Source organism: Nycticebus coucang, chromosome 5, assembly GCF_027406575.1.
Source record: "Nycticebus coucang isolate mNycCou1 chromosome 5, mNycCou1.pri, whole genome shotgun sequence".
NCBI classification, from domain to species: domain Eukaryota; kingdom Metazoa; phylum Chordata; class Mammalia; order Primates; family Lorisidae; genus Nycticebus; species Nycticebus coucang.
In genome coordinates this window covers 58,958,795-58,978,596 of record NC_069784.1, presented here as the reverse complement: position 1 = coordinate 58,978,596, position 19,802 = coordinate 58,958,795, and the positions used below count along the sequence as shown (strand labels likewise).

The 19,802-nt window shown below is 43.4% G+C and overlaps 1 protein-coding gene across 16 annotated transcripts in view; it reads left to right on the top strand.

Moving 5' to 3' along the window:
- The window catches only part of TPM3 (tropomyosin 3), a 38,604-nt gene extending 19,189 nt beyond the window's left edge, over window positions 1–19,415 (top strand). For 2 of the 16 annotated variants that reach the window (XM_053592491.1, XM_053592495.1), the window contains 7 exons: window positions 1,422–1,539; window positions 1,657–1,727; window positions 2,999–3,074; window positions 3,758–3,820; window positions 4,093–4,162; window positions 6,041–6,119; window positions 18,046–19,415. In XM_053592491.1, coding sequence (XP_053448466.1) covers window positions 1,422–1,539; window positions 1,657–1,727; window positions 2,999–3,074; window positions 3,758–3,820; window positions 4,093–4,162; window positions 6,041–6,119; window positions 18,046–18,049 — 481 coding nt within the window. In that variant the 3' untranslated portion in view covers window positions 18,050–19,415. Of the gene's footprint in view, window positions 1–1,421; window positions 1,540–1,656; window positions 1,728–2,368; window positions 2,445–2,998; window positions 3,075–3,757; window positions 3,821–4,092; window positions 4,163–6,040; window positions 6,120–7,151; window positions 7,345–16,676; window positions 17,198–18,045 lie in introns of those variants that run through there. The other 14 variants (XM_053592492.1, XM_053592498.1, XM_053592486.1 and 11 more) reach the window with 9 other exon arrangements.
- The last annotated feature ends 387 nt before the right edge of the window (window positions 19,416–19,802 follow it).

Below are 19,802 nucleotides of genomic sequence, written 5' to 3'. Positions count from 1 at the left end.
ACAGGCACCGCCCGAAAAAAAATTTTTTTTGAGAGAGAGCCTCAAGCTGTCGCCCTGGGTAGAGCGCTGTGGCTTCACAGCTCACAGCAACCAACTCCTGGGTTCAAGTGATTCTCCTGCCTCAGCCTCCCAAGTAGCCAGGACTACAGGTGCCTGCCACAAAGCCTGGCTATTTTTTGGTTGCAGCCGTCATTGTTGTTTGGCGGGCCTGGGCTGGATTCGAACCCACCAGCTCAAGTGTATGTGGCTGGCGCCTTAGCTGCTTGAGCCACAGGCGGCTGAGCCAAGAAAAAAAATTTAAATAATTTAAATAACTTAAAAGTTATGGGAGTAGGGCGGCGCCTGTGGCTCAAAGGGGTAGGGCGCCGGTCCCATATGCCGGAGGTGGTGGGTTCAAACCCAGCCCTGGCCAAAAAAAAAATAAAAATAAAAAATAAAAATAAAAAAAGGTATTGAAGTGGGAAACTTCATGCAGAAAGACTCCTAAATTAAAAAAAAAAAAAAAAAAAGTTATGGGAGTAGTGCTATAGTATTTTCAGAAAGGAATGAACTTTAGGCTGGATGCCTGTTATTCTAAAGCTTTGTGAGGCCAAGGCAGGTGAATTGCTTGAGCTCAGGAGTTCAAGATCAGCCAGAGCAAGAGCAAGACCCCATATCTGCTAAAAATAGAAAAGTTAGCCACATGTGGTGGTAATTCCTGTAGTCTCAGCTACTCAGGAGGCTGAGGCAGGAGGATCACTTGAGCCCAGGGGTGTGAGGTTGCTGTGAGCTAGGCTGATGCCATGGTACCCTAGCCTTGGCAACAGATTGAGGCTATGTCTCCAAATAAGAAAGAAAAGAATGGGCTTTTTTTTTTTTTTTGTAGAGACATAATTTCACTCTATTGCCCTTGGTAGAGTGCCATGGCGTCACACAGCTCACAGCAACCTCCATCTCCTGGGCTTAGGCAATTCTTCTGCCTCAGCCTCCCGCGTAGCTGGGACTACAGGCACCCACCACAACGCCCAGCTATTTTTTTTTGTTGTTGTCACAGTTTGGCCGGGGCTGGGTTTGAACCCGCCAGCCGGCGCCCTGCTCACTGAGCCACAGGCGCCGCCAAGACAAAGTCTTAAGCTGTTGCCCTGGGTAGAGTGCCATGGTGTCATAGCTCACAGCAACCTCAAACTCTTGGGCTCAAGCAATCCTCTTGCCTCAGTTTTTCTATTTTAGTGGAGTAGAGGTCTTGCTTTTTTTTTTTTTTTTTTGCACAGGCTGGTTTCAAACTCCTGAGCTAAAGCTATGCATACGCCTCGGCCTCCCAGAGTGCTAGGATTACAGCCATGAGCCCCTGAGTGCAGCTGGTGGGTTTGTGAGTCTCCTGCAGTAGAGCTGATGACAAACTCCTCAGGATGTCAGTATCTCATTTGTCCTGTTTCTGGCAGAGGTATGAAGGTTATTGAAAACCGGGCCTTAAAAGATGAAGAAAAGATGGAACTGCAGGAAATCCAGCTCAAAGAAGCGAAACATATTGCAGAAGAGGCAGATAGGAAATATGAAGAGGTAAGTCATCCTCTGTCCGTTCCTCTCTCTTCAGTGATGTCAGGCTTCTGCAAAGAATCATGAGGGAAATGGCTCCTTGTTTGCTTCACTGAGCTATACTGAGATCTTTTCCTGCAGGTGGCTCGTAAGTTGGTGATTATTGAAGGAGACTTAGAACGCACAGAGGAACGAGCTGAGCTGGCAGAGTCGTGAGTGTCTTTCTCCCCAAATCTTGTCATACCATTCTGTCCCTTCTCCTTTGGCTTGGGCACGAATATGAATAAACTAGCATTCCATCAACCTTGTTAAACAGGGCCTAGAGAGTGGGATTAATCTGTAGTGCTTTTTTAGATCCTAAGAATGGCTTTTGGCTCCCTTACACTCTTGACTAGTGACAGGTGACAAATGAAGCTTTCTTATGTCTTGTTGGTAGGGTTTACAGATTGAGGGATAATAAAGATTAATACAGGGTGAATAGTTCACTGGAAGACCCTTTTGGGTCTTTTCTACATGGTGCCTGTTTCTATTGGAGGTATGAAAGTGGTTATATCGACCTAAGATACAGTTTTTACCACTGTGGCAGTTTCCTGGGGAACCTTAGGGCAAGGGCAGATGTTAACTATCATCACCCTCCTGGGCCTTGTATGACAAAGTTTATGCTGCTGTGTGCGTTTGTGCTTCCTGTGCACTCCCTTCTCCCTGACATATCATGCCTATTGTGTTTTCTTTCCATTTTTTGAATGTTTTTTCTTCCCCCCATTTTGCTGTTTATTTTCTTGCTGTGTCCCTCTTTGTCCTTTCTCCTTGCCTACACCCTGGCTTGTGCAATCCCTATGACTATCACTAACAGCCGTTGCCGAGAGATGGATGAGCAGATCAGACTGATGGACCAGAACCTGAAGTGTCTGAGCGCTGCTGAAGAAAAGGTACTAACCATTAAAACCACAGCAAGGTTATATGTACGGTGTAGTTTTGTTTTGTTTTGTTTTTGTTTTGCAGCTGCCTCCCCTCCACTGGTTGATTTGTTGAGTGCTTTCTCATCTCTTCATGGAATGCTCCATTCCTTTCCACTTACTTAGCATCTTTCATCTGTTATTTCCTAGTTGCTTCACTGCCTCTCCACAGGGTCTCTCCTTCCCTTGGGTGATTTGGGGGACTGTTTAGGTTGGACATCAGTTCCCACCTCTACCCAGGTAGCAGAAGTTACGACTTGTTCCTGGTAGTGATTTCTCTCAGGTGTGCTTTCTTCATTAGTATCCAAAAATTCCAAGCTCAGGAGGGTCCAACTCCTGACATGTTCTGTGGCAGAGGGAGGAGGGTTGATGCTGCTCAGGTTACCTAGGAATTTCTCCCCCCCTTCCCCCCCATGCCTTCCAACTCTATCTACATATAGGTTCAATTCACATCTATGTGTCTCTCCCTTTTTTTTATTCTTTTCCTTTTCCCTTTTCCTCTCCTGTGGTATTTAAAATATTCACAGTAAGTGTTCTGAGCTGGAGGAGGAGCTGAAGAATGTCACCAACAACCTCAAGTCTCTTGAGGCTCAGGCGGAGAAGGTAGGGGCTAGTTTGTAAAAGTGACAGGCTTTGGGGCCTGGACCCAGCCCTGCCCTTGATGGAAGACTGCAGGCACCCATTCCTTGTATAATCCAGTGAGATGTGTCCTCTTCCTATATACATACTGTCTATTCAGATTCAGGGTTTAATGATAATTTCTGTTCAGTTTGATTGCTTTAGTTAAAAACGACTTCGTGGTCTCAGGTGCATGGAGTTATACTCCTCAGGCTAATACTGCTGTGCTGAAGGGCGATAATCAGGGGCTGTAATAGACTTTCTAGCAGACAGATGGGAATAACAGAATCAATTCTGAAACCTAATGAGCAATCCCGACAGATGACTTCTCTACATGATGTGGGACTGTTTCAGCCATATATCCATGGGATGTCACTACTCATTAAACAGGAGAAAGGAACAATACTTCCTTGGGTTAATCTGAATGAGATCAAGCCTAGGTTCATTTTAAAAATAAAGTCAGAGAATTTTAATCTGAGCTTTATCTAAGCTCTAAAGCCATAAATTTTTGGATTTTAAGGACCTATTCAGAATAGGTCATTACTCATACTCTTTGACCATTTAGCATAAATCTAAGAGCATATTCAATGTAAGAGTAAACATGGGAGGAGGGGATTGTCTGTGTGACTAATTTCTATTCTCAAATTTGTATTCTATTTTTCTTGCAGTATTCTCAAAAAGAAGACAAATATGAGGAAGAGATAAAGATTCTTACTGATAAACTCAAGGAGGTGAGCTAAGGGGATTTACAGGGAGGTACCAAAACATTTGGAAATACATAAGGCATGTGAACTTTGGCTGTCTTTGGTTCTGAAAAAGTCTAGAAGTAGACGGTGGAAGAAATAGAGATTTTCCTCTTCAGTCTTTTTTTTGGTTTTTGGCCTGGGCTAAATTTGAACCCACCACCTCCGGCATATGGGACCAGTGACCTACTCCTTGAGCCACAGGCGCCGCCCCCTCTTCAGTCTTTATCTCTAATTCTGACTGATTTCATGCCCCCCAGGCAGAGACCCGTGCTGAGTTTGCTGAGAGATCGGTAGCCAAGCTGGAAAAGACAATTGATGATTTGGAAGGTATGGAACCTGGGAGAGGGGTTGAAATACAGAAGAGACCACTTTGCTCATTAACTATTAGTCTCTTCCTGTACACTAAAGAGAGCCGGTAGTGACTTGGCATATATCTCTGCCCATCGTATGCCTCAGCTGGACAAAATAGGTTAATCCATCGCAGTGGATTTTTGCATTTGATCTTTTTTTGTTGAGATGGAGTCTTTGTCCCCCTCTGTAGAGTGCATTGCATCACAGCTCACAGCAACCTCAAACTCTTGGTCTTAAGTGATTCTCTTGCCTTAGCCTCCCAAGTACCTGGGAGTACAGGCGCCCTCCACAACACCCAGCTAATTTTTAGAGACGGGGGTCTTGCTCTGGCTCAGGCTGGTCTCGAACCCGTGAGCTCAGGCAATCTACCTGCCTCGGCCTCCCAAGTGCTGGGATTACAGGCATGAGCTACTGCACCTGGCCTCTTGATCTTTTTCTTTAATAACACTTTAATATTCTGGAATTTGCCTCCTTCTATTTGAGGAAACTACTAATGGCTACATTTAAATTTAGTGATCTTGAATCTTTAGTGTATAGGTTTAAATGGAAGCCATTGATTTCACTCCACGAAAGTTGTAGGGTGCCTCTGCAAGAAATGAAGTTGTGGAATAGCCATATCTCAGCACTGACCAATGCCAGGGGCTTTCTAAATTGTTCTGTCCCTGCAGTTTGGCAGCTGGGTGCATCCTGACAAGGGAAAGAATCCTCTGCTTTGAGAACTCTGTGATATCCTCCTTTGGTATGCTCTCCCGTAGCAGGAGGTTCTTGGGAAGAGTGTGGGGAGGCAACTGTGGAGCAAAGGGCCGCAAATAGGCCTTATTCTTAGGCCATTCAGCACATTAAGGGTCACAGTCGATAAGTAGAGAAGTATCTGAATATGCATGTGTACTTTCTAACTTTTCTTTTTTTTTTTCTTTTCTTTTTTTTTTTTTTTTTTGTAGAGACAGAGTCTCACTTTATGGCCCTCACTAGAGTGCCGTGGCCTCACACAGCTCACAGCAACCTCCAACTCCTGGGCTTAAGCGATTCTCTTGCCTCAGCCTCCCGAGTAGCTGGGACTACAGGCGCCCGCCACAACGCCCGGCTATTTTTTGGTTGCAGTTTGGCCGGGGCTGGGTTTGAACCCGCCACCCTCAGTATATGGGACCGGTGCCCTACCAACTGAGCCACAGGCGCCGCCCTACTTTCTAACTTTTCTAATGTTAAATTTAACTGTTATCATTGTGAGGAATTGGATGGCTGGGTGGGGGTTGTTTCTCAAGTGCCTTTGGCAAAGGGAATTTCTAGTCACGACTCTGTCTAGGTTCTGAACCTTTGCTGCAGCTGATGAGGGGCATCAAGAAGGGCATTTGGTCCTCGGGGACAGTGAATCTGAAAATGTCCAGTCATGGCTGCCAGCATGGATGTTTTCCTAACTGTGGTATTAGACCCACAGACACACTTTTACTAATTTCTTTTTCTTTTTTCTTTCTTTTTCTTTTTTTTTATTTTTTTTTGAGACAGAGTCCCACTTTGTAGCCCTCGGTAGAGGATCATGGCGTCACAGCTCACAGCAACCTCAAACTCTTGGGCTTAAGCGATTCCCTTGCCTCAGCCTCCCAAGTAGCTGGGATGACAGGAGCCTGCCACAACCCTCTGCTATTTTAGAGATGAGGTCTTGCTGTGGCTCAGACTGGTCTCAAACCTGTGAGCTCAGGCAATCCACTCACCTCAGCCTCCCAAGTGTTGGGATTACAGGCATGAGCCACCGTGCCTGGCACTTTTCCTAATTTCTAATTGTTCCCTCTCTTCATCTGCTTCTGAAACCTTTCACTCTGTCCCTTCATTCTTCCCACCGTTCCTGTGCCTGTGCAGATGAGCTCTATGCCCAGAAACTGAAGTACAAGGCCATTAGCGAGGAACTGGACCACGCCCTCAATGACATGACCTCTATGTAACTATCTGACAGCACACTGGGGCTGGGGTCTTGGCTTGTGAGTGGGTGGGAATACAGGCTATGTGTAGTGTGCTTTGGGTTTATCTTTTGGAAACTAGAATCTCTACTCTTATCTTTAAAACATTGGTGCTGGTTACTTGTTTGGTAAAAGCTGGGATGGTATTTAATCTTGGATCACTTGTAGAACCTTGATTGACATGTAATTTTTTTACTTGTATTCTGAGTTTCTTCATTACACTGTAATTTTTATTTAGTCTTCTCAATAGGAATACTGCTGGCTGGGTATGATAGCTCATGCCCTAATCCTAGCACTCCAGGAGGCCAAGGCAGGCGGATTGCTTGAGATTAGGTGTTCAGGATCAGCCCAAGCAAGAGCAAGACCCTGTCTCTACTAAAAATAGAAAAACTAGCTGGGCATCATGTTGGGTGGCTGTAGTTCCAGCTACTTGGGAGGCTGAGGCAAGAGAGTTGCTTGAACCCAGGAAACTGAAATTGCTGTAGGCTATAATGATGCTACAGCACTCTACCCAGGGTGACAGAGTGAGACTCTGCCTCAACAGCAACACAAAAAGAACACTGCTAAAAGAGTGTATATCTATGTAACTAAGGAAATGGGGCTCAGAGAGCCAGTGATGTGGGCTTTATAACATATCATAACAAAATTCAGATCTCCTGGGTGTATTTGATTTATACCACTGATGTTCAGGGGTAGCACCTAAGATGGGAAAGACCAAATTCACCTAAGAATTGTGCTGAATTCTAGAAGCAAGCCAAGTAGTAAGCAGCACCAAAAAGAGTTATTGGGGACTTCGTCTGTGTGCTGTGGATCCCTGATCCTTGATGCTAATCTGCCTCTTAGTATTTTTTCATACTAACCCTGGAAAGAAGCCAGATGTCTCCAGCTGAAGTGTCTGGCTCTCTTTTATCATTCCTCCTCCCACCACTTTTTTCCCTCTTCCTTTCTCCTCAATTGCTGTCTAGGTTGATGCTTGTCCTTCTGACCTAGAGTATCCTTACTTTTTCATACAGATAACTGTCAACGTTTCTGCTCTGTTCTGGATCTGCCCCCCTTTCCTCGGGGAGCCCAACTCCCCACTTGCTATGGATTCCATTTGGGTCAGCCTGTCTGGACCCCAAAACATTACGATGGGGGGTCACAAAGCAACTCATGTATTCTCTTCCACCCATACCACAAATTAAAAGGTTAAACTGTTAAATCTCATGCCACCCTGCATTTGTGTCCTTGACAAAGCTGCTATCCCTAAGAAGGAGCCTTGGGTGTGTAGATTCCTCCTCCTCTGACTTACATAATCAAAGCCACTTTTGTGTGTGTCTGTTTTTTTTTTTTTTTTTCTTGACATTTAAACATGGCTAATCTGAGTCTACCAGAGTGGTAGACTAGTAGAAGTTCCTTTAGGGGGCGGTGCCTGTGGCTCATTCGGTAAGGCGCCGGCCCCATATACCGAGGGTAGCGGGTTCAAACCCGGCCCCGGCCAAACTGCAACCAAAAAATAGCCGGGCGTTGTGGCGGGCGCCTGTAGTCCCAGCTACTCGGGAGGCTGAGGCAAGAGAATCGCTTAAGCCCAGGAGTTGGAGGTTGCTGTGAGTTGTATGATGCCATGGCACTCTACCGAGGGCTATAAAGTGATACTCTGTCTCTACAAAAAAAAAAAAAAGAAGAAGAAGTTCCTTTAGGTAGGAATTCTAGTCTCACTCCTCAAGCTGAACAAGTTTATCTAAATTATTACTTCCGCGTTCTTAAATCATCCTACCTGTAGTGTTTCCATTCTCTCTTCAGATCTTCCTCCAATGTAGTTAAGGTTGAGACCACTGTAGTGACTCTGGATATACATTCTCTGCACTTTACCAGTGATTCAAATGATGCATCCTCAGAACACCCAGTAAATCCACATATAGCTATGATTGACTAATTATATCATCTCAAGTTATAGAAAATACATAATGGATAGAATTTTCAACCATTTTCTATTTTCTTCTTTAAACCTTTCCTACATATTCGAGGCTTGCCTAGCATGTGCTAGTAGGATATAAGACAAGTGATAAATTATTATTGGAAAACTTAAAACAACCAATCATACTATTTCAAATAATGTTTATTACGCATACAGATTTCTGCTAGTGAAATTGTTCTTGATTCATATGGTGGAATTAAATATCAGCATTTCAGAAACTCCTGTCCAGTTTACACAGCAGAGATATCTAGATGGTATAGCTGTATATGTATAACACAACCGAAGTACCTACTCATCGATCACTTAGTACTTTGTTTCTCAATCAAGTATATATTTAAAGCTTGCTTTTCTTTTAAACAGATATAGCCAAGTAGAAAGGTTTTCCCTATAATCTAAAACTTTAAGTCTCATATCAAATTCAAGTTTCTTTCTGTCTGTACCACTTTTCTCTGCCAGATAGGCTTTGAGATCAAGGTACATATTTATTTATCCGATTGACACTTAATTGGTGTCTTCTAGGTATAGGGTATTAAGATGGGGACAGAAATAAAGATAGAACCACCATTCCTACCTCAAGTTGCTCAGAATCTAGAGGAGAGACACCACTCAAAAAGCTGAAGATACTTCATGTTGAATGCCACAAATATCAATTGTCATGAGAGTTTCAGGGGGTGGGAGAGATTGCAGTGGGAATGATTAGGAAAGAGTCATGGAAGAAGGCGAGTAACAGATACTTAATAAAGTATCTTACATGCTAAAGCTTCTTCATTTCCTTTGGATTCCAAACAATTGAATTTTTCACAAGCAGAGTTGAGTTGAAGGATGGTGAATATTGTGCATTCTGGTTAAAGAGATACAAAGTAGGATGGCCATGGTGGCTCATGCCTGTGATCCCAATGCTGTGGGAGGCTAAGGTGGGAGTATCACTTGAGGTCAGGAATTCATGACTAGCCAGACATGGTGGTGCATGCCTGTTGTCCCAGCTATTCAGCAAGCTGAGGCAGGGGGATCACTTGAGCCCATGGTTACAGTAAGCTATGATCATAGCCCTGCATTCCACTCTGAGCAACAGAGTAAGAACTTGTCTCCATAAAAGAAAAGAGAAATAAAGGAATAGAGATGAAAAGAATGTGATAGCTATACAGGTAGATTTAAATATAGAAGACAAGGTTGTTTGCTAGAATCAGGCTAGGGAGTTTTAATTTTATTTGGTAAGCGATGGGAATGGAGATGTTGAGCAGGCATATGTTATGATACGAGCAGCATATAAGAGTTAATTTGGGGCTAGGTGAGGTAGCTCACACCTGTTTCACTCTGGGAGGCAGAGGCAGGAGGATCACCTGAGGTCAGGAAACTGAGAATCATCTGAGCAAGAGTGAGACCCTATTGCTACCAAAAATAGAAAAAATTGGCTCAGCGCCTGTGGCTCAAGAGTTAAGGCACCAGCCACATACACCTGAGCTGGGGGGGTTTGAAACCAGCCCTGGTCTGCCAAACAACCACAGCTGCAACCAAAATAATAGCCGGGCGTTGTGGCGGGCGGCTGTAATCCTAGCTACTTGGGAGGCGGAGGCAAGAGAATCACTTGAGCCCAGGAGTTGGAGGTTGCTGTGAGCTGTGATGCCACAGCACTCTACCCAGGGTGACAGCTTGAGGCTCTGTCTCAATAAAACAAAAAAAAATAGAAAAAATTAGCTGGACATGGTGGCTTGAGCTAGTCCTACCTACTTGGAAGGCTGGGAGAGGACAATCACTGGAGGCCAGGAGTTTGAGGTTACAGTGTACTATGGTAATGCCACTGCAATCTACCCATGGAGACAGTGAGACTGTCTAAAAAAAATTTACTTTTGTAGGGGCAGTGCCTGTGCCTCAAAGGAATACACCAGCCCCATTTGCCAGAGGTGGCGAGTTAAAACCAACCCCAGCCAAAAACTGCAAAAAAAAAAAAAAAAAAAATTTACTTTTGTAGCTAAATTAAGAAAGTATTAGAAAGTGAAGGTGGTGCCTGTGGCTCAGTGGGTAGGGCACCTGCCCCACATACTGAGGATGGCGGGTTGGAACCCGTCCTGGCCAAACTGCAATAAAAAAATAGCCGGGCATTGTGGCAGGCGCCTGAAGGCCCAGCTACTTGGGAGGCTGAGGCAAGAGAATCACTTAAGCCCAGGCGTTGGAGGTTGCTGTGAGCTGTGACACCACGGCACTCTGCTGAGGGCGATAAAGTGAGACTCTGCCTCTTAAAAAAAAAAAAGGTGAGCAGATTAGCAAAGTGATTTACTAAAGTGCTGATTCCCAAATCCCAGACATTTGCTTATCATTTTGATGGCTTTTGTCATGTTTGTAAGCTGCTTACATTGTTTTCTTTACATCTACTCATTTCTAAATATGTTTTTAATCTCATCTCTTTGTGCAATTCTCTCGTAGTTTTTTTGAGTTTTTTTGCGTTTTTTTTTATTTTTAGAGACAGGGTCTCACTTTGTCGCCCTCAGTAGAGTGCTGTGGCGTCACAACTCACAGCAACCTCCAGCTCTTGAGCTTAGGCGATTCTCTTGCCTCAGCCTCCCGAGTAGCTGGGACTATAGGCACCCGCCACAACGCCTGGCTATTTTTTTTGCTGCAGTTTGGCCAGGGCAAGGTTTGAACCCACCACTCTCGGTATATGGGGCCAACGCCCTACTCACTGAGCCACAGGCACCACCCTTTTGTTTTATTTTTGGATAATGTCTTACTCTGTCACCTGGGCTAGAGTGCAGACATTGTCATAGCTCACTGCAACCTCAGGCTCCTGGGCTTTAGTAATTCTGCCTCAGACTCTCAAGTGGCTGGGATTACAGATGCACACCACCACACCCATCTAATTTTCCTAATTTTTGTAGAGATGGGGGCCTCCCTCTTAATTCAGTTTGGTCTTGAATTCTTGGCCTCAAGGAGTCTTTCTGCCCTCCCAAAGTGCTAGGATGATAGACATAAGCCACCACCCTCAGTCTCACAATTCTGTTTTGAAATCAAAGGTTTGACATGCCAAGTGTTTTTTACTAATGCACATTAAAATAACCAAGACATACTGCATAAATATATAAATACATACCATTACTGTGTATTATACACACACTCATGTACACACACACGTGTGTGTATGACTGTATACAAACCACCAGAAGTGACTATGCCACACTTTGGGAAATTGTGGGTTAGGTTATTGCAGTTTTCTAGGAATAATCAGGGTCTGAGCTAGAGTGGCTGTGGTAGAGAGACCACATTAAAGATAAACATTCTGAATGGCCTTGATCACTCAATGTGAGGAGGAACAGGCAAAGATGACTGGTTTTGAGAGTAGGAAATGATGGTGTTAAAGATGTAGTGACATGGCTCAGCGCCTGTGGCTCAGTGGCTAGGGCGCCAGCCACATCTGGAGCTGGCACGTTTGAACCCAGCCTGGGTCTGCCAAACAACAATGACAACTACAATAACAACAACAAAAAAAAGTATCTGGGCTTTGTGGCAGGTGCCTGTAGTCCTAGCTGCTTGGGAGGCCGAGACAAGAGAATTGCTTAAGCCCAAGAGTTTGCTGTGAGCTGTGATACCACAGTACTCTACTAAGGGTGACATAGTGAGACTCTGTCTCAAAAAAAAAAAAAAAAGTAGTGACATGGCATAGTCATGGTTTGGGAAATCAGAAGGGAAAGAAGATATGCTTAAAAATATAAGAGGGACTTCATCTAACAAATACAATCAGTGCAATCTGGTTCTCTCTCTACCCTCAACAAATCGCCAACGATAAAAAATAAATGTAATAATAATAAAAAAAAAGAACTGGGGCGGCGCCTGTGGCTCAAGGAGTAGGGTGCCGGTCCCATATGCTGGAGGTGGTAGGTTCATACCCAGCCCTGGCCAAAAAAAGAACTGGTTGGAGAGATAATTGAGTAGTTTTTTAAAATATTCAGGTCTGGATGAATTCCAGTGGTTCTTAACTTCAAGAGATAGTTTGAAAAGAAAGATAACTGAAAAATGAGACATTCATTGCTATTTTAATAATTTGAGGTTGGATTTTGAGCATTAAGGACAAGGGGAGGAAGAGTGTATTGATTGAAAGAAAATTCAGGTAATGCTATCAAGACTTTGACTTTCCAGCACAGTAGCCATTAGACACCAATACCTGTTGATCACTCTAATGTGGCTCGTGAGATTGAGGAGCTAAAATTTTAATTTTATTTTAGCTCATTTAAATTTAATTAGCCACTTACGGCTAGTAGCTTTTATATTGGACAGCAGAATTCTAGACATTTAGTATTTTGTTAATATTAATTAATTGATTAATTTATTTTTGGGATGGTTTCACTCTGTAGCCCAGCCTGGAGTACGGTGGTGTCAGCCTAGCTCGTAGCAACCTTAAACTCATGGGTTCTAATGATCCTCCCGCCTCAATCTCCCACATTGCTAGGATTACAGACATGTACCACCATGCCCAGCCTAGACATTTAGTATTTTGGGCAGAAGGAGTTGGCTTTGGTATAGAGAAAGGCTTCTAAGGAAAGAAGTAAGAATAGAGAGCAAGACTGGTAGAAAAGTAAGGCGTTGGGCTGGGCCTGGTGGCTCATTCCTGTAATCCTACCACTCAGAGGCTGAGGTGGGTGGAATGCTTGAGCTCACAACTTTGAGACCAGGATGAGCTAGAGTGATACCCCATCTCTAAAAATAGCTGGGTGTAGTGGCGGGTGCCTGTAGTCCCAGATACTGGGGAGGCTGAGGCAAGAGAATCGCTTGAACCCAGTAGTTTGAGGTTGCTGTGAGCTATGACGCCTGTATTCTACAGGCGCAAGAAAGTGAGACTCTGCCTCAAAAAAAAAAAAAAGAAAGAAAAGAAAAGTAAGATGTTATATCTCTGGTAGTTACCTATTTTTCCCAGTGGGCATGACTAGTGTGAGCAAGAACAGAGATCAATAACAGGGTAGTAGAGTGAGAATTGAAATACTGTGTAGTGCTAAATTCACTCTTTGGTTTAATGTTCCACATTCTTGCAGAAGCTGCCCTTGTGTTATTTTAGCCTGGATCAGCAATGGAGACGAGATTAAGCATCAGAGCAAAGCACTTAGCCGCCCCTTATTTTTCCCCCCCCTCTTAATTTCTTTTTTTTTTTTTATTATTATTATTATTTTTTTTTTCTTTGTAGAGACAGAGTCTCACTTTATGGCCCTCGGTAGAGTGCCATGGCCTCACACAGCTCACAGCAACCCCCAACTCCTGGGCTTAAGCGATTCTCTTGCCTCAGCCTCCCGAGCAGCTGGGACTACAGGCGCCCACCACAACGCCCGGCTATTTTTTGGTTGCAGTTTGGCCGGGGCTGGGTTTGAACCCGCCACCCTCGGTATATGGGGCCGGCACCCTACTGACTGAGCCACAGGCGCCGCCCGCCCCTCTTAATTTCTAAGAACCACAGGCCTATTGTTATTATTGTTGGGAGGAAGAACAAAATGGGGCAGGGCCTCATGTTACCTGATGGGCAGTCTTACTTCAGCCCCGCCCCTGTCTCTTCCTTTCATGTAGTATTTTTCAAGCAATCTATCTCCAGGGGATTGTTCCCTAATTAATTGGGCATGGCTAAAGAAACACCAGACCAAAAAGGTTGCCTGCCTTGCCTTTTCTTGTATTGTTTTGCTGTTATCAGAGAATCAAGAACTTTAACTAATGTAGTATCTGATCCTAAGTTTTTAAAACTAGAAATAGCAGAGTTAGAAGCTTAGATTCAAGGTGAGAGAACAGCTGAATTTGTCTTTTTAATCTCATGCAGTTCCTAGGGATCTCTGCTTTCTGGGATTTGCTCAGGCAATAAAATGTTCCTACTCTTTCTCTGTCTCTATTTCTTCTCTAAAAGACCCTCATTGACCACAGGCTGTGCTAAAGCTTAAGATCATGATAAACCCTTCTTTCCAAGTGGGAATCAAACAAACTGACTTGGGTATATCCAAGTTTAGGCTGTTCTTGAAGTCTGTGTGTGATACAACATTACAGAAAATCTAAGAGATGAGTCCACAGATTTGATTTTCCTACTATTTATTTATCAAATATGTCTCAGTTACTAAGACAGGTCCCATCCCAGGCCTCGTGGAACTTACAGACTAGTACAGTTGAGTATCCTTTATCAGAAATGCTTAGAACCATAAATGTTTCACATTTTGGAATATTTGTACTATGCTTACCAGTTGAGCACCACAAATCCAAAAAATAAAATCCAAAATTCTTACTGGAACCAGGCATAGTGGCTCACTGCTGTAACCGTAGCACTCTGGGAGACCAAGGTGGGAAGAGCCCTTGAGCTCAGAAGTTCAAAACCAGTCTGAGCGACTCACTACCTGTCGCTCAGGCAGCTCCACATACACCGGAGCCAGCAGGTTTGAATCCAGCACTGCCAAAAAATAGCTGGGTGTTGTGGTGGGCACCTACAGGCCCAACTACTTGGGAGGCTGAGGCAAGAGAATCGCTTGGGCCCAGGAGTTTGAGGTTGCTGTGAGCTGTGGCACCATGGAACTCAACCCAGGGCAACAGCTTGAGACTCTGTCTCAAAAAAAAAAAAAAAAAAAAAACACAGTCTGAGCAAAGCTAGACCCTATCTCTACTAAAAATAGAACAAATTAGCCAGGCGTGATGACACATGCCTGTAGTCCCAGTTACTGGGGAAGCTGAGGCAGGAGGATAGTTAGGACCCAGGAGTTTGAGGTTGTCTTAAGCTAGACTAATGCCACAGCACTCTAGCCTGGGTAACAGAATGAGACTGTCTCCAAAAAACAAAAAACAATGCCTATTAGAGTACTTGAGCATCATGTCAGCATTCAAAGAGTTTTAGATTTTGGAGCATTTCAGATTTCACATGGTCAACCTATGTAGGGTTTTTCAATGATGAACTTTTATCATTCAGGGTAGAATAATTCTATTGATGTACAGAGTGATCTTGCTGCCCCCTTTGCTGTAAATACCTATAGGGCCTTCTAGTCATTGTAATAATAAAAACTTACCATACATTTTCAGATTCTCTCCTGGGGTTTGGAGACAGGCAATACCCCCCCTACTGAGAGCCATTTAATGGAAGGTGCAATTTTAAAAGTTTACCCTAATTTTCCTCTTTATTACAACTATTATTTTTGGCCATTCCCTCTAGGTTCTTTTTATACATACATGCTTTGTGTTTTGATAATATACGTATAGTGGCAAGTATTATTATGACCCTACTGGCCCCTAACTTCCTGCTGAAGCTGGGGAAATTTTCAGCCCAGAAGACAGAGTGCCTGAGCAATACCCACAGATGCAGTTGATTTTAGGACAGAAAAGTACCTCTCTCATATTGAGGTCCTGAGACCATTTTGAAACAGGCCATAAAACTGGAAGAAACTTATTTGTGAACTTCAGGGGCTGATATTAGGAGTAGGCCAGGAAGGAGCTTGGCTTTCCTGTCCCTGAATTTCTGTTACTCCGTGCCATTCAGCTGGGTTTGCGCTCTCCACACCCCACTCCCTCTGTCCCAGGTGCTCTGATGGGAAGTGGCATCAGGAGTGCATTTTCTCATAAGCAACAGTTTCACTTTGTAAAAACAAAAAGGAGAAGAAATAACTTAAGTAGCTCAAATACCAGATTTGTTTTTTATCACATAAGTCTAGCTGTATCACTAGACCACATGGTCACCCTTAGTTGTGAGGGAGGCTGAAAATCAGAACAGGATGTCTTGATTGGCTTATGTTAGTCATTCCCCTTCTCTAGGTTTAGGCACACTCCAGAGCAGTGATTCTCAACCTTCCTAACACCACAGCCCTTTAATACAGTTCCTCATGTTGTGACACTCTACCATAAAATTATTTTCATTGCTACTTCATAACTAATTTTGCTACTGTTATGAATTGTAATGTAAATATCTCATATGCAGGATGGACTTTGGTGACCCCTGTGAAAGGGTTATTAGACCCCCAAAGGGGTTGCGACCCCAGGTTGAGAACCGCTGCTCTAGAGCCTAACAGATTTGAGATTCTTTTAGAGAAAATGGGGACATTGGATATTTGTTGGATAGGCAACTAAGAGAGGTCCTGGCACACAGTACCTATAACAAGAAGCATTAGGAAGTGGAGAGCTGAGTGAATGTTTATCACAGTCTCCCAGTCATAATGCAGTGTTAAATGCTCTAATGGAAAAATGTTCAGCTGTTCACTTTGGTTCCTTTCAAGCCCTGATTATTGGCATTTCTTCTAAGCCAACTATATTCCTTCCTTTGCCCATTTCATTTGTCTTAGTTTCTCAATCCAGGGAATAAATACTGTGGAATGGTTTTTTTTTTCCTCCTTTAAAATTTCCTACCAACTTGTCAGTCTGAATTTCTTTTTTTATTCCTCTGTTGGTCTTTCCACCAACCGACTGACTCTTGCTGCCCTCTGTCTGAATCCTCCTTGTACCCATCCTGCCTTACAGATGCATGTTATATACACCAGCTAGTTGAAAGACTCAAAATTTACTTCTAGTTCTACACTAACTTTACCTTTCTCTCTTTCTCCTCCTCTTTTTCCTCTCCTTCTCTTGTTTTCTCTCCTCTCCACTGCTGCTGCAGAGCGTCTCTACAGCCAACTTGAGCGAAACCGCCTGCTTTCTAATGAGCTGAAGCTAACGCTGCATGATCTGTGTGACTGATGGGCAGGGCTCTCTGAGGCCTATTACACTGAGCTTACTGCCCACATCTCTGACCTGGACCCCAACACAAAGCTGATTGTCTTTTTTAAAGTTATTATTTTGCCCTAAGCAAATTGTTTTCTAACTGAGACAGTTAGAATATTGATTTCCTAAAAGTAAATTACAATTTTTCAACTGTAAAATTGGAATAGTTAATACTACATTTCTATACCATTAGAAGAGATTATGAGTGATGAAGGGAGGGGCCTGAAATGATAGTGAGAAAACTCGGGAGAATTTTCTCTTTTACACCCTTATTTGCTGCTCTTTCACTTGTACACTCATTGTAGGATTTGTCCCCTTGCATGGACATCTTCTACCAATAAAAGGATGGACTTGACAAGATGTTGTAACTGCTTCGTTTGCAGCCCCAGGGATGGGCCCTTCTGAGTGACACAAAAGGAAGAGAAAGAAAAGAAGAGAAGAGTATGGGGTATAAATGAGTCTGCCATCACCTTCTCTGAGTTGAAGATTTGAGTATTTTCCTCACCTCCCTAGAGCAGTCAGAGTGGTTGGCCTGTTAGGCAGGTTAGATTGTCCTTGGTGTTCGGCCTCTGGTTTTCCTCGTCATATTTTCCCTTTTGCTTCCTTTTCTTGGTTTTGTGTTTAATTGCAAGTAACTCCGTCACAGGCTAGTTCTGGATAGTAGATCTGCAAAAATCACAGTTAAGGCTTTGCTTATATGTTTCAATCATGTTTTTGGCTTTATTTTCTTTAGAGGTTCTTTGACTTTACTGTGAGGGCTCTTTTATTTACACCACCAATTATCCCTTTCCCCTTTGCCTTTTGGAGAAAGTATGTAGCGTATGAGGATCTTCTTGTGCTCTTTTCAAGTTGATATTCTGTTTTTTTCTGCTCTGCCTGTCCTTGTTTGCAAAGGTTATACTCCAGTGAGTCATTTCAAGAAGGTATTGTCCTGTAGGTAAAGCCTAGAAAAGTGGCTGGCTAATGTTTAAGGCTTGCTCCCTGTTTCAGTGACAGAAAGCTGAAAGCCTTGGTTAGGTGTAGGAGGGAAAGGAAATGGTTGATAAGGTCCCTCACTTCTTCCCCCAGAAATACAGCAACACCTGCAACTTAAGTAGGAAAGGTAGAGAGGCTTTATAACACTGATTGATTTAATTGCTGCTTTTGGTGGCTGAGAAGGCACCTGCTTTATTAGTCTGTAGCTTCCCTGCAACAGGAGCACGTCTCAAAGTGAGCAGACCTTAAAACTTCTAGTTTTTGTAACTTCTCTCCTTTACCCCCATTAGATAAACTGAAATGTACCAAAGAGGAGCACCTCTGTACACAAAGGATGCTGGACCAGACTCTGCTTGACCTGAATGAGATGTAGAGCACCCCAGTCCCGCCCTGCTGACGCTTCTCCCTCTGACCCTGACTCCACCTGAGGCCAGCCTGCCTGAAGCTGACCTTTAAACTGAGGGCTGATCTTTAACTGGAAGGCTGCTTTCTCCTTTCTTCACTCCCTCCATTCCCTACCCACCCCACCACCATGTCTTTTTAGCCAAACTATCTCTTGTCTCTTCCCAGAAATTCTAGCTGGGCTAGAGGCTGAGCATCTTTGGGAACAACATTTAAGGGAATGTCAGCACAATGCAAAATGTCTTTAAAAGCATGTTGTGATGTACACATTTTGTAACTACCTTTTTTGTTGTTGTGGCAACCATTTGTAAAACATTCCAGATACTTCCCCAGCTCTTGAAGCAGCAATCTAATCCCTTTCTCACTTTTGGAAGATGACTTTTCAGTTTAATTCATATTGCCCTCTTCTTAGAAGAGGGGGAAAAGGTATGGGCCTGCCTTACTGAGAACCAAACAGCCCAGGGAGAGATTCCTCTATGGACAACCTCACTCCTCAAAGTACCAGCCAAACCAGAAAGGTGATCCCAGGAGGAGTTAGCCAAAAAAAAAAAAAAAAAGGAAACAACAACAAAACCATGCTGTTGAGTTTTTCAGCTTTAAGGTATCTTTGGACAACTTTTATTTTTTATTTTTTTCCTTAGAAATGACCAAATTAAGATGGTAAGACCTCTGAGACCAGATTTTTATCCTGTCTCTACCCCCTTGCCAACGACTCAGAGAATGGATCATGTGCTCCTTATGTTGAGTGGACCACATAATTGCTCTCCTGCCTTAAAGAAAATTATGTTTTTGCCACTAATTTAGCAATAAGAAACTCATCTCATTACCCTTTCTGGGTCCGAAGCTGCTATGTCTAAAAGTGCCATCTCCTCGTACTTTGCAACAGTTTGTGCTGGAGAAATCTTGAATAGCTTGTGTACAAGACTCTGAAAATTTTATATTATTTGAAACCTTGCTTCGTTTGGTTTGGGGCACCCTGGCCACCCCATCTGGTTGTGAGAGCTCTCTACAGTCTTTGAGCTGGCAGTGTACTGAAAATCTTTTAAAGTTTCTTTCCCTGCCCAGTCCCCGCTTTTTGGTGAGGTTCCTCTGAGTGAGGCCTGTTAGGTGTGCATCCTGCAGCTTATTGGCTTACAATGTACTCTCCTTTGGTATGGTCTTTTTGGGGCCAATGGGGACAAAGAGAAAACCAGTAGTGCAACTGTTTTGATACTGAATATTGATATGTCTTTTTGAAATAAAGAACCAGTCCCTCCAACTCTCAGACCTATTTGCCTTTTATTTATTAAACCAAATGTGTTTTCTCCTCAGAAGAATGAGATTTGCGTTAAAAATCAGGTCTTGGTTTGTTACAGTAGGATTCCGTATAGAGCAAATAATTTAGAAGCAGACCAAAAGTGAGTTCAAAACTCAGTTCTAAAATTCCTAGTTGTGTGTCTGATATAAAACATTTTGTTTCATCATCTGAACTGGAGATTATATATATTATATATTGTCGGGGTAAATGTGAAGAAATAATACTTAAGGCTCGGTGCCTGTAGCACAGTAGTTATAGCGCCAGCTGGCGGGTTCGAACCCGGCCTGGGCCAGCTAAACAACGACAACTGCAATAAAAAATAGTGCGGCATTGTGGCAGGTGACCATA